At 37.8% G+C, this 13,446-nt stretch overlaps 1 protein-coding gene across 1 annotated transcript in view; it reads right to left on the bottom strand.

The window, feature by feature from the left end:
- Window positions 1–4,009: 4,009 nt before the first annotated feature.
- LOC123773893 (GTP-binding protein 2) overlaps window positions 4,010–13,446 on the bottom strand; it is a 27,722-nt gene continuing 18,285 nt past the window's right edge. The window contains exons 8-11 of the mRNA XM_045767826.2: window positions 13,099–13,281; window positions 10,403–10,511; window positions 7,688–7,875; window positions 4,010–6,444 (exon numbers count right to left, since the gene is read on the bottom strand). Coding sequence (XP_045623782.1) covers window positions 6,151–6,444; window positions 7,688–7,875; window positions 10,403–10,511; window positions 13,099–13,281 — 774 coding nt within the window. The 3' untranslated portion in view covers window positions 4,010–6,150. The remainder of the gene's footprint in view (window positions 6,445–7,687; window positions 7,876–10,402; window positions 10,512–13,098; window positions 13,282–13,446) is intronic.

Raw genomic sequence — 13,446 nt, 5'->3', positions numbered from 1 at the left:
GTATTTCACAATCATTAGCAAATGAGTTTATTACCAACACTGCAAACTTTGTCAAAGAATACGTTCGGCATTTAATTATTTATGGAGGAAGGATGAGTACTTGATGAAACCGAGGTGATGGAGGACATAGAAGGATAGAAATGTAGAAGTAAGCATTATGAAAGCTACTAGACAGTACATAGATCAGACTACCTTGCACACTATATACCGGACTACAGTGTGGTAACTGCAAAAACAAAATAATTTCCCAATAACATAGTATTAACTTTAAAGTGTTCTGAAGACCAAACATGACCAGTCAAATATGTACTGATATTTGTCAAACATTGATACTACATAATCTGTACTAATTGTTTTCTAAACAGATTTTACATTTCATCACCGATAAGTACAAATTAAATTTGCCGATCTTTCAATATTTGAATTATTCTAATTAAATATTTAAAATTGTTTTTTCACACCAGGGTATACAGTATTACAAAAGTAGAACTTAAACTAGTAAATTGGTGTAGAGTATTACCTAAGAACATGTTCGCCAAAAAAAAAAAATATCCAAGTTCAACCTGCATAAAAAGTATCTCATTCAAGTTAATATTCATACATGTACTGGATTATTTACCAATTAATGGTGGGGATGAGACAAATTCATATTAATGTTGTGCAATAGGTACTACTTTGACAACAGACTGAGAAAGGCATAGTAGCGTAATTTATAAGTACTTGAATACTGCACTTTACTAAAGATCACAAGATATATTTTCCTAATATTGTGTATGACTACAATAAGTCAGTTCCTTAAATATATTAATTACTCCAATCTGAAGGGTCAACACATATATATAGTGACAAACTGTGATGACAACCTTAAACAACACTGGGATGTGTTCTATTGAACCTTCATTGATGACTGCTTAAACTGTCAGGTGCTGTACAGCAAATTGCCACCTTTGGATTAGCATCCTTACATGATTGTCTATTTATCTGTATCTCACATGCCCTATACTTCCTGAGGGAGCTGCCATACGTAGGCATTTCAAATTCTTAGTGTAAATTAAAGTTACACCCATAATATTTGTCAGTGTAATTCTAACAGTGACACTTGTACTCAAAAACAAGAATGTAAGACAGGGACAAGGGATGCCCTTGGCAAGCATATGCAAATGAGAGAGCAGAAGGGAAGACAAAGTTCCAAGGGGAAAATAATGGGGATGTAATTGTATGCAAGGGCAAAAGTGAAGCAAACTATAGAATGCAACAAGTGTAGCCCAAGAGTAAGATACATCGAGAGAATGCTCTATAAATGTTTCATGTATGCTGGTCAACCAGTCTTACTACTAATCTGTTCTCTAATCAATATTTGATCACATAAGTTATGTGAGCAATTTCCCACCTGTTAACAGCAGGAGGAGGAAATCCATGGGGATAGGTCACATTTAATAGTACTGTAAAGTTTATTAGTACCCAGTAATACACAATCCTTTATCCCTCCAGTAATGGGGATCCATTTGTGAATGACAAGGTAGGAATCCATTTCTGGGAAATGGGACAGGTACATTTGGAGGGGGTATTCCCCCCCCCCCCCCCCCCCCCCAGCAATATGCATGGTCGTTAGAGGCAACACTAACATAGCAGGGGACCCAGCAAAGCTTGATTGACTTATATCTATTAAAGATAAGGGACAGCCAGTTCTGAATTTTAATCACCAAAAGGAAATGGTCAAGACTCCAGGGCAATGAGAGCACTGCAAGTCATCAATCAAGTGTTGGCACAGAAAAAAAAGTAACAGACAATGGATATAAGTTCTGCCAAGAAAATGCTCATCTCTTGAGAGATGGCTCATATAGGTCAGTCAGAAAAATAGTGAAGTAGCCAACATCAACAGACTTCGACCCTTCCGTAAACAGAAATGGCATTGAAAATACTAAAGAAAAAGGCATTTCATAACCGTAGGGAGATTATATAACTTTCCCAATAAGGGACAGACAGGTTTAAAAAAAATTCACAAGCGAGAGACTGCACAAAGGTAAGGTAGAAACAATACAAGGGGACACATTGCAGATGTGTGCCAAGAGAGAATCCGTAAAATGGCTATTCTTGCAGCAAAAAAGTGGACAAGAGAACAGGGCTCACAATAGGGGCAGCAGTCAAGGTACAGTGAAGTGTGAATGAGGGTGTTGGAGAGGATGAATGCAAAATATTGATGGAAATATGCACCCATTGTGGTAGTCTTTAAGTGATAGAAATCAAGTTTCTAGATACAAACTTCAGATGCCCAAAGAACAAAATGCCCCCCCAGATGTGAGAAAACTTTGAGTAAGGTAAGAGGCCCTGGAGCATTTATTTCAAAGGTTATGAACATGTAACAACTAGACAGATGAGTGTTAAGGCTCAACCCAAAGTTTTGTATTATCCTTTATACACAAGTTGACTCCCAAAGAGACAGAGGGATGAAAGACAACGTGCCGTTTAATAACAGTTGTAGTACTTTCGGTTGTAGAAAACTTGAAGCTGTATCCGATAGTCCAGGGCAGCATGTTATGTCACAAGCTGGAGTTGGCACTGAATATTGGAGAACTAATTTCTGTAATAGCAAATAATAGTCATCCGCATAAAGCTCCAGGCCGGAGAGAGCAGGAGACCATTAAAAGCAACTAAGAAAAAGAGTAGTGTATAAAAAACTACCTTTGGGGATGTCTTCAAATTTAAGACAAGAGACCAAGAGAAATGTCCAAAGTTGTACTTTAAATGTGTGGCTGAAGAGGAAACCTTGATGGAAGAGTGACAAAGGCCCATGAATGCAAGTGGGCTATTATATATATAGTGTATATATATATATATCTTGGCATTGTCATAAGCATTCTCAAAAAGAACAGCTACAACAGTTGTTTGCAAAAAAAAAAAAAAAAGAACAGATATAAGCCTGGCTTGGCACTTTCTCCAGATAATTACCTTGTCTTATCTTGGGGTTGAACTGTTGAACAATTTCAGCGAGGATCCCAACTTGCATACCTGGACATGCGATTGTTCGTCTGTACTGTACTTACACCATGTTCACAGAAAACTAAGTGGTAATAATACAGTAAATAACTGATGCTGACATAGCTGTTAAGTATTTAAGGAATACAGGTATTCACTATTACTTGCTTAAAGCAATTCATAATAAGGTCATCAAATAGTTCATAGGGTCATCAACAAGTATCAATCAACTATTTTAAGAGCCAGTCTGAAATACTTTTGTTAATTCTGTAGCTTAGGGAATTAAGTACAGTATGTCCTGCAGCATCACTTACAATTTAGTTCTCAATAGATTTAAATGTAGCATCCTTCAGTAACTAACAAAGTACTGTAATTTCCCACACATCAGTCATTACTGTAACAGACGCAGAACAGTCTACTTATGCAAAGTAATCCCTTTGCAATTACTTCGTGTGTACTGCTCATAATTAACTACTGTATTAGCTGTCTTTGTACTAACTCTTTTATGCAAATTCTACAGGCTAAGGTTTTTTCCTTTGTGCAACTTTAATAGAACAGATCCCTTGATGTATGAATATGGCTACAGGATAAATCTTGATCCAACAAGTGTCCATCAGTTCAAGATGCCTTAATATGCTGAACCATCCCAGAAAAGGCATACTCAGATTTTCATAATTTAATATTAATCATGCCTTTAGTATTTGCATAATACAGATTGTATGAAAATGTTTTGTTTGTGGAAAGGCCTGGCTAGTGTAGTGGATGTATCTAGCTATGCATATTTTCCCTCTACTGGGTCTGTATGACAACTCATTACAAGTACATTATTTTCATCCATTAGTCTTCAAATATTTCAATATCTGAGAATTGACAAGTTGTCTACCAGCAGTTTAGTCAGGAGCAACAGAAAGTACAGTATAGTACATATAATATGGAAGAAACTATTAAACTAATCAAGGGGAAGCCGACGCACCTGGGAACGAGATGCTGACAAGAGGAATTTGATGTATTTGGTATTAAAATAAATTACTACTACTGTAGGAAAATCCTTGTTGTACAATATACTGCACACTTAGTTTTTTATATTTTCTTTCTTTGTATCTTATAGCACTGTATTAATAAAATGCAGTGTTTGTTTTGTTTGTCTAAATATACACAAAGTTGTGTTTTATAATTTTCTGTAACAAAATTTGCAACAGGCCTAGTGAAAAATAAAAAACCTTGATGTAGTACAATGGAAACCTTAAAGGTTCAATACGTGTGCGGGAACAATTAGTCCAGTCTATCAAGATTATACTGTACTATTAACTATTATATACTGAAATATGAAATGTTGACTAGAGATAAAAAGTCTGTGAATAATGAACTATTGCCTTGAAACATTTGTAGCTGAAGAACTTATGTTCTCAGCACTACAGCAAAAGCTATATTTTACAATATAACACAAGAAATGGGTGAGGCTCTCTATTTACAAGTCATAAGTCATGGATTAAGCAGCAGGAAGGGCAAGTACTCTATAAAACGTGGCTGCTGGATTGAGGTTAGGGAGGATGGTCTACTGTGCACACAGCTTTTCTTACAAATTTAAATAAGCGACCTTTCTAGCATGTAAGGACATCATAATATAATAGTATCAAAGATCACAAAACAAAATTTATCTATAAAATTGCTTTTTCAAGCATCAATTGGTCACACTAACTTGACTTGCATAAATGCATTAAATTTAATATACAATTTAATGTATTGCATTGTACTTTATCAATCTCATTTTGTAATGGACAAGATAACCATATTTTCATACATCATAAACAATATTTTGAATATAAATTCCTCGTTTCAAAGTCTGCAAGACAACTTCAAGCATCAAAGTTCATTTACAACTATATCAAGGTGGGACTGGGATGAGTCACTTTAAAGGCATAATGATGCTCAGATCATACTAAGGACACAATGGAGGTAGGAACACACTGAGGACATAATTAATTTAGGATCACTTATGACATAATGGTGCTTGGAGGAGTGTGGGAACAGGCATTACATAACCCTTCAGAAATTATAACTTCAGAGTTAATGGTATAACATGGGGTCATTCTTGAAGGGAATAATGGATCTGAGGATGCACCTGCAATGATAGGCAGTGCAGAACTTGTAAATATATGCTACAAACACAGCTTATGACTGGGAATTCTGCAGTGGCAGTGCATACACTGCCTACACACTATGGGCAATAATAAACACAATCCATAAAGGAGTTAAATCATAGGTATTGGTCAGTGTTTATCAGATATTATTATGAACCTATAGATATGCTAAGGAAATAAAATTGACTCCTATCCAACCTAATCAAAGCCTCAGGCTCTCTGATTTCTGAATGGGCTGAACTTATTGCTCAAACAGCAGCAGCAAAAGTAGCAAATTTACTTCCTAAAATCTGTCATTCATTACACGTGTTAAATGTTACTAGCAAAAAGTTGCTATTAGAAAGATTTGTAATACACACCTTTACCTTTTACTTAGTTTATTGGATCTTTGTCAAACTGAAATTGTCATATATTCAGGGGAAAATAAATTTGTATTTACCCTAGTGAGAAGGAGCCAAGGCTCTTGCATGTACTGCAGTTACAAGTTTACTACATAGCAGGCAAGTCATTTTGCTATTAAATTTTAACTGGTAATAAAGAATTGTACTTCCTGTAGGAAGTACAGTACAACACTTAGCAACAAAAGACTATACTATACATAATGTTAGATTAGTACGATGTACTGATAAGATTGGTCATAAACTGATCATTTGAAGAGTGCAGTGTCACTATTGTAATGCAGAATACAGTGCATTTAGTTATTAAAAAGTGCATTTATTTGCATATAACATAAAACTGGTGACATTTATTATTACTTGTAAACTATTTTGTGGGAAGTGTTATAAATATATGTACTGTATATATAATATTTTTCATTTACCTAATTATTTTTTCCTTTCACTGGCAATATTGGCTTTTTACTCACCAAGTCCTTGCTGCTCTTCTAGATGTCCAAGGTATATGTAAGAACTTAAAAATAAAGAATTTTCTTAATAGTATTTTAGAAAATATTTGCCAGTACTATCATCAGAATGCTTCACAAATTATATACACGTATGGTATAACAAAATCATGAGGTTGCACCACAGTCAACTTATCTTGCAAGGCCAATATAATGATCAACATTATCTGGCTCTTCTTCAAATACTTGAATTACCTTCCCTATTCCTTTTGTTGATCCTTGCCGGAAGAGAAGTCTTGCTCCATTTTGGACCAATTCAGGTTGCCGGAGGAAGCGGAATATCACCGAGCCACGATCGTTTGTATGCAATCCTCGGGATCCCAGAATTCCCTCAACTACAGCTGTCTGTCGAACATTTCCTATATGGACGGTAGCTTGGAACCCACGACATATACTGCTTGAGTGATGGAGAACTTGAGTTCTTGCCTAAAAGATATATAAATCAAATTCATAAATAAAAAAAAACTAATATCCATATCTTCAACTGACACGGTAACTTCCAAGTATAACAAATTATGAATTATTCTTTTTCATTTTTAGAATTACCAGTACTAACACCAATAAACCTTTACATTTGTTAATGGTCTAATGAAAGCAAAAATATGGCACTGAGTAAAAGAAAAGTTCCATTCTGAGCTGGCCCCCATGGTTGTATCCTGAGCCAGGGCCTCATTGTCCACCCAGGACAATTTATATTCCAGGCTCTAATTGATTAATACTCTTATCACAAGTAACCTTCCAAATGGTTTAGTCATGTATTTGGGGTGATGAATATTTCAGTTTACAACCAAGTGACTGCTTACTATAAGAAAAAGATCAAATCAATGCACATTTAACTTTCCCTATATCCAAGCACTGAAATCTCAAGAACAATTATCTCTAACTACTGGTCAGTAACTAGCTGCTACTCCAGTCATCACAAAAGGATTAGTGGAACCAGCAGCCTTCGCTTAATGCTCGGACCACCCAAGCATACAGTACTTGAGAACTCAGAATGAAAGCAACCAAGAGAGACTAGCTCGGAAAAAGAATCCTGGGAAGATGGAACACCACGAGTATAGTTCTAATCCGGTAACTACATTTAGGTAATTAAACTTAAATAATTATGAGAACCCTGAAACCAAGTTGAAGCAACACATCAATAGAAAGATAAAATATTGGCACCACAAAGTGAACACTAAAACCATTAAACCTCTTGCACTAAGACCAAAGTCTCAAGAAAAAACCAGTCTATTTAACTTAGGTGGCCTCTGCACAAAGGTAAACTGTCAGGTATTAACTAAGGATTCTCAGCTCCCTGACCCTCTTTTGGCAACCTGTGCTGTCGTCTGGTGATGATTTGCATAATGGCTAGTTACTAACCTGTAGTTAGCAGTGACAGCTGGTTTTCTTCATAATTACAATGTTCAATTTCAAGTGGATTGATTTCATCTTATGTCTTCAAGCAAGTGGTTGCTTGGTGGTAGGTTTAAATAAGACTTCATCCACTTCACCCCAAATATGACAAAACCATATGTACAGTTGCATGCTATGGTGGGTAACAGGCCAATTAGAGCCTAGCATGTGAACTGTGTCCTGGGTGAACTTTAAGGTTCTGACATGGAAAGCAACCAAGGGTCCTTAGCCTAGAAAATCCATGAAACGTTGAGAGAAATAATTTTAAACTAACCTGAAAATAAAAGCATGCTCTGGGCCTGGCTTCGGTGCTCATCAGTTTCATTCCTTTGCGTAAACTCAAACCTGGTCCCCTCAGTGACAGTGACGCCGACTGGCCAGCACACACCACTCTGCAGGGAACTTTGTTTCGGTGGATCGACCCAACAGTTACTGACACAAAGCTGCAGTTGTCCATTGGCCCTGTAAACAATAACTCCTTAGACTAATGTAAAAGTATCCAATGTATTGTATTATCTCCACAGAAAGACATGCAATGATACAGTCTGGGAATATAGGAAATAGGAAAATCATGAAATGATAGATTTGTTTGGAAGATTCTTTGCATACCTCCAGATGAATGATTTCATCTTGCTGAAATCACCGAGCAGTTGCCCTCTGCTGATTTAATAAGAAATCGTACCACAGTACAGAATTATGTACCTTAAGCTGCACAAAACTCACATAGACGATGGGAGTAACCTGCCCACAATGCACTCGTCATACATAGGAGATTGAGGGTCCCACACACGATGGCCCCCCCCCCCCCAGCTACACAGGGGTTCACATCAGCTTCCTCAGGGCTCTTGTAAACAGACACCATTAAAAAAAAATCGTGGGAAACATTCTCGGGTGTGAGATCCTCAGTACCGAGTGAGCAACCAAGGCTGGCGCACGCAGCATGAGCTAAGAGGACTGCTGTTCAGCTTGTGACCACAGCATCACCTAAAAAGTCAAAATATATATATGTAACTGCTATTATTTAGTGATGATCGTATTACAGAAGACCCGGCTGATGAAAATTACCAGGATTCTGATAATAGCAGGATTGTGGTGATAATTAGCACTGTGCATAGTATGGTGGGAGGAGTAATCTTGGTGTGGGAGGAAGGTTCTGGACTTACCATACCAGCTTAGTGGTTCGCTATGGTGAACACAAATGTAGATACTTATTACATTAATACACATGTTATATATAACAGCAAAGTAGTATGTGGGGAGGAACCATTTTGGTGAGGGAGGTGGCATTCTCTGCATGACTTGTGCTGTGTAGGGTGGCCACTATGCTCTTTGGGCACCATACCAGCTTAGTTATACCGTTATGGTGATTAAACATAGATACTTATATTTAACGTGTGTGTGTATAGTGCAATAACACCACAAACAGTATGGCTGGAAGAGGAATGTTGATGCGTCTGGTCTTTAACGAGTGAGGGAGAGAGGGGAGCAGCAGCTGTGTGTGGCAACCTCTCATTGTTTGAACTCACCATACCTGCTTAGTAGTACAGCTATGGTGAACAAAACATGTAGTTACTTATTACACTATATACACACACGTTATATATAAAATGAGTATAGCGATGATTCATACATTTTATTACAGGTACTGTATATAAACATATAACACTTCACACTATTGAATAATATTACTGTAAAAAAAAATTAAGAAAAAAATCAGACACTGAAATAATTAGGTAATAACACACCGAAATCACAATAGCGTAGTGCATCAAATGAACAAATCCACAAGGATTTGATGTTCATTTGATGCATCACGCTATTGCGATTTGTGTGTAATGAAGTAAGGACGAAGAGGTAGAACGGCCTATTGACAGAGCTTGAGTGCATGGTGGGAATTGCGTAAAAATCCTGGTTTGTGTCTCGGAGAGACTGCAGTCTCCAAGTATGGACTGTAGAACTTCTGGTTGCAATTCTTTTAACCACGTCGTAGCGCAGTCGATTAAGGCAGCGTCTGGGATGCTCTCGGACGTAGGTTCGAACCTTGTGAATTTGATCATTTAATTAGGTAATAATATCCGTGTGGCAATTCCTGCCTGACAGCTCGGGTAGAGATGACCACCTCCAACGCTTGCTCTGTCAACGCCTACATTTTCCCAGACTTCCTCGCCCTACTGCAGCTAAAATATGTCACCTCCAATTCCCCCTCCCCCCATTAAAACCTTTTGTAAAACTACTTGCATGAATTAATGGAAAACATTTATACTTTATAAATGTTGCATATGAGATATAACATTTTATTATTTATATAAATAAAATATACATTTATATACATATACAGTACAAGTAAATAAATATATAAAATACTGCATATATGTAAATAAATATATACACAAATATATAAGTAAATATATAAACATACATACATACATATATTACATACATATATTACATACATATATTACATACATATATTACATACATATATTACATACATATACTGTACAGTGGTACCTCCATTTACGAATTTAATCCGTTCCCAGAGATGGGTCGTAACTCATAACAAATTTTCCCATACGAAATAATGTAAATTGAATTAATCTGTTCCACACTCCCCAAAATATTAACTTCAAAATACATTTCATACATACATACATATATATTTGATTAAATATTGCATGTATTTGATTAAACATTGTACAGTATATATTTTAGTCAATATATATTTATAAGAGAAATGCTAAATGTTCTTTCAAAATGCAAATTTACTGAATTTGCAACAATGGCAATTACAGTACATTAAAATAGTCAATTTCTTAACCATGTGGTTTAAGTCTCTGTACAGTGTTTAACACTTGCAGCATGAAAAAGTGACAAATTTTTGTGGACGATTCTCAATGTAATTCGCCCTTTACAGGAGAGGAATTACCAGCGAAAAATGCATTAGAAAATTTATACTATATATATTAGGACAATTTTCTGACAATCTTACCAAGTAGCAATGTTGCTCCCTGCATGATGACACCTTTAGTGAGCAAGCCTCCTACAACTATGCTGCGGTCCACATGGAATACTTCATCTATCTGAAACTCTGATGGTTCCTGGAATGTCACAAAAAAAAACAGCAGTGAATGCAATGAAACACAAATTTCTGGGCAAGCCTCAGTGGCTCCTTGAAGCCACTGAGATGGTACTATCTATTAGGTCATATTAGCCGTGGAGTTCAATTGGCCTACCGAAGGCCAGCACCAAAACCTGGCCCACACAAAGAGGCGCATGGAGCAGTGACATTTATTTTTGCTACCTCACCGGGGAAGGCAACCAAAAAGTTAGGGAATCAAAACAAATTACTGCTGGCTTCAAAAAGAGACCAACTTTTCAAAACCTGCTTAAAGAACTCTCCCAACTATGTAAACAAATTATTAAATTCTCTCGAACCTAACATGAGCTTGTTCACCCCACCTCCCCGACTCATTTGGGGGGAGGAGGGGAGGTAGCCCACCCCCAGCAGAATGATAAAAGGCAACAGTATTAGGCATGAGATTCCTATCAAGAAATAACAACTTAGACTGAAGAAAAATGATGGAGGGATATAAAAGGCAAAACACATGCCAAGCTAGTTCACACTTTTTGCCTCAAAGACAAACACAGGTGGGACACCAATAACCCAGCCACCTGCTCACCATTCAAATGATGAAATACAATTGTCAAAATCTAGATACAAAGATACAAGGAGAACGTTGAAACAGCCAAGTACATCACCGGGCTGATCTGCTGGCAAAGGCGGAGCTGCAGAAAAACATTCGGATTTGAACACTGGGCTAGAAGTGCTGGAAACCATAGCTGAGCTGCCCATCAAGGAGCCAGAATAACCAACCTCCCCAGGAATGATTCCAGACTGGAATCAATCTGGATCAATAAATGAACCAGGAGAAAAATGTAAATGAACTTCCACCTCAACCAATCCAGTCAAAATGCATCCACCATGAGAAACTGACACCTCCCTGCAAGTGTGGTTTGCCCTGCGTCTGTTCCTCCCCTTCCGATTCTGGCTCCGAAACATCCAAACAGAAGCAAGGCAAACGACACTCGCAGGGAAAAAGAGGAGGCATGGATGGAACAAAGATGGAATTCAACAACACCTCCAATTCTGGGTCCCTGATTCCGGGTCTCAATTCCAAATAAGCACAAAGCTGTTAATGCTGAACATGGGCAAATCTAGCCCACAATGTGGCAGCTGCCTGATAAGCCTTCACTTCAAAAGCCAGATCATATACAATAGATTCTAGGGGGTACAAACACCACAGGACTCATAGGTGTCACTGACCCAACAGGAAGCATGACAGGCAGAAAGAATTATCATCATATTACAAAGTTGACAAACCCCTCAAACTTGCACATATTGAGAGCTAGTATGATGGGCTGATCCATGGGAAAGCATGCCAAAACACCATATGGAAATTGCCAGGGCTTGAAGATAACTTGTCAAACAGGACACCCAAGCACTGGGGATGCTTGCTGAAAGAACACTCACATCACACAGCTACAAAATCAAGAGCTGTGCAGGGAATCCATGGCATGCCATATGTATTAGTGCATGATCCCCAGTGCATCCCAACCCAACCAAAAATGAATGCCCCCAACTGTGGACCTAAACAGAGGAGTCAAAGACTCTTGAAATGCCTAAGGTATTTGCCTATTTGCTCCAGCCCATTTGCCTGGTACTCAAAAGTGCAAAGACTCAAATACACATGAGAAGTAACTGTCAGTGCAGGAAAAGGGCACACAGGGAAGGAAACCCTGAACTTGTGGCAGCCCGAAGCACCAAAGTCAGTCTACAGAAACCAGATAGAGAACATGCTTGTGAAGCAAATGCCAAAAATTTAAACAATACAGAAGCAAATGGCCCCATAAGACAAAGTCCAAGGATGCGCAATTAGCTTAGAAACACGGAGACTTACCATTCCTAATGGCAAGCCAGAAACACTACAGTAGTACGCATAGCATTGCATCAGTGATAGAACTGATCTTGGAGGGTTGGCATGGGGAAGAAATAGTTTCTATTGTTTCAATCATTGATTTTAATTGTTTGGCAGTTTTGAAGCTTCATTTTTTGTGAAACTTGCCATTGTCTGTAATGCTTTGCTGACTTTGTAGATGCTTTCCAAGTGGAGTGATGGAATGTCAATTGCTCTATATCTCTGTGAAGGGTTAGGGGGTGGCCAGGTCCTGACTGAAGTCCCTGGTAGGCTAAACAGAACTCCTGCCACTGATGTGACCTAGTACTGTAGTTAGGAGCAATCTAGTAATCAACTCGTATGTTCATTACTAGATTGTTTACTCTAATACTGCTATGGTCTAACAATGCTATAACAACAGTGACATGTGTGGCTGCTACATCAAGACAACATGGCAGGCAATCTTAAATTGAATAATCATTGGTACAAACAAAAAATTTATTTTTTTATGTCTTCCAATGAAGACAACATGGCAGGCAAGCCTAATAGGGTAAGGCTTGACAAAAGATAATGGAAATAAAAGGCCTAAGCTTGTTAACAGGAGTCAGAAATTGTCTACTCAAGTACTCACCTGAACAAAACAATCAATGCCAGAGGATGACTTACATGTGACCTGTCTTAAACTATAAGAAGGAACCAGGCAAAAATACAGTAACAAAGGTTTACATACTTGTTCCAGTTTCTCACGCTCTTTGTTGCTCATCCTTGGTGGCAGAACAAACAAGAATTTTTTGAGAAGTACTAATCCATCCCCAGTGACACTTGAGGCACAAAATATGGGCACAATGTTATTGTCCAGCTGATTGCTGCCTGCTGTAATAGCATCATCCTCATTTTCAATTATAAGGGGCACCTGCAAAAAATTAGTAACTTAGGTTTGTGGTCAATGAATACAGTACAACAATGTATTTTTCCCTGCTGCTGCCTCAAGCTCTGGGACTAGCCTGGTGTGGTTTTGTGGGGGGGTAGGGATTGGTTATGACTTTGCTGTTTAGGTTATTTAAAGCAGCCTGTAAGT

Source organism: Procambarus clarkii, chromosome 91 (genome assembly GCF_040958095.1).
Source record: "Procambarus clarkii isolate CNS0578487 chromosome 91, FALCON_Pclarkii_2.0, whole genome shotgun sequence".
Taxonomy (NCBI): Eukaryota; Metazoa; Arthropoda; class Malacostraca; order Decapoda; family Cambaridae; genus Procambarus; species Procambarus clarkii.
This window is presented reverse-complemented; position numbering and strand designations above follow the sequence as displayed.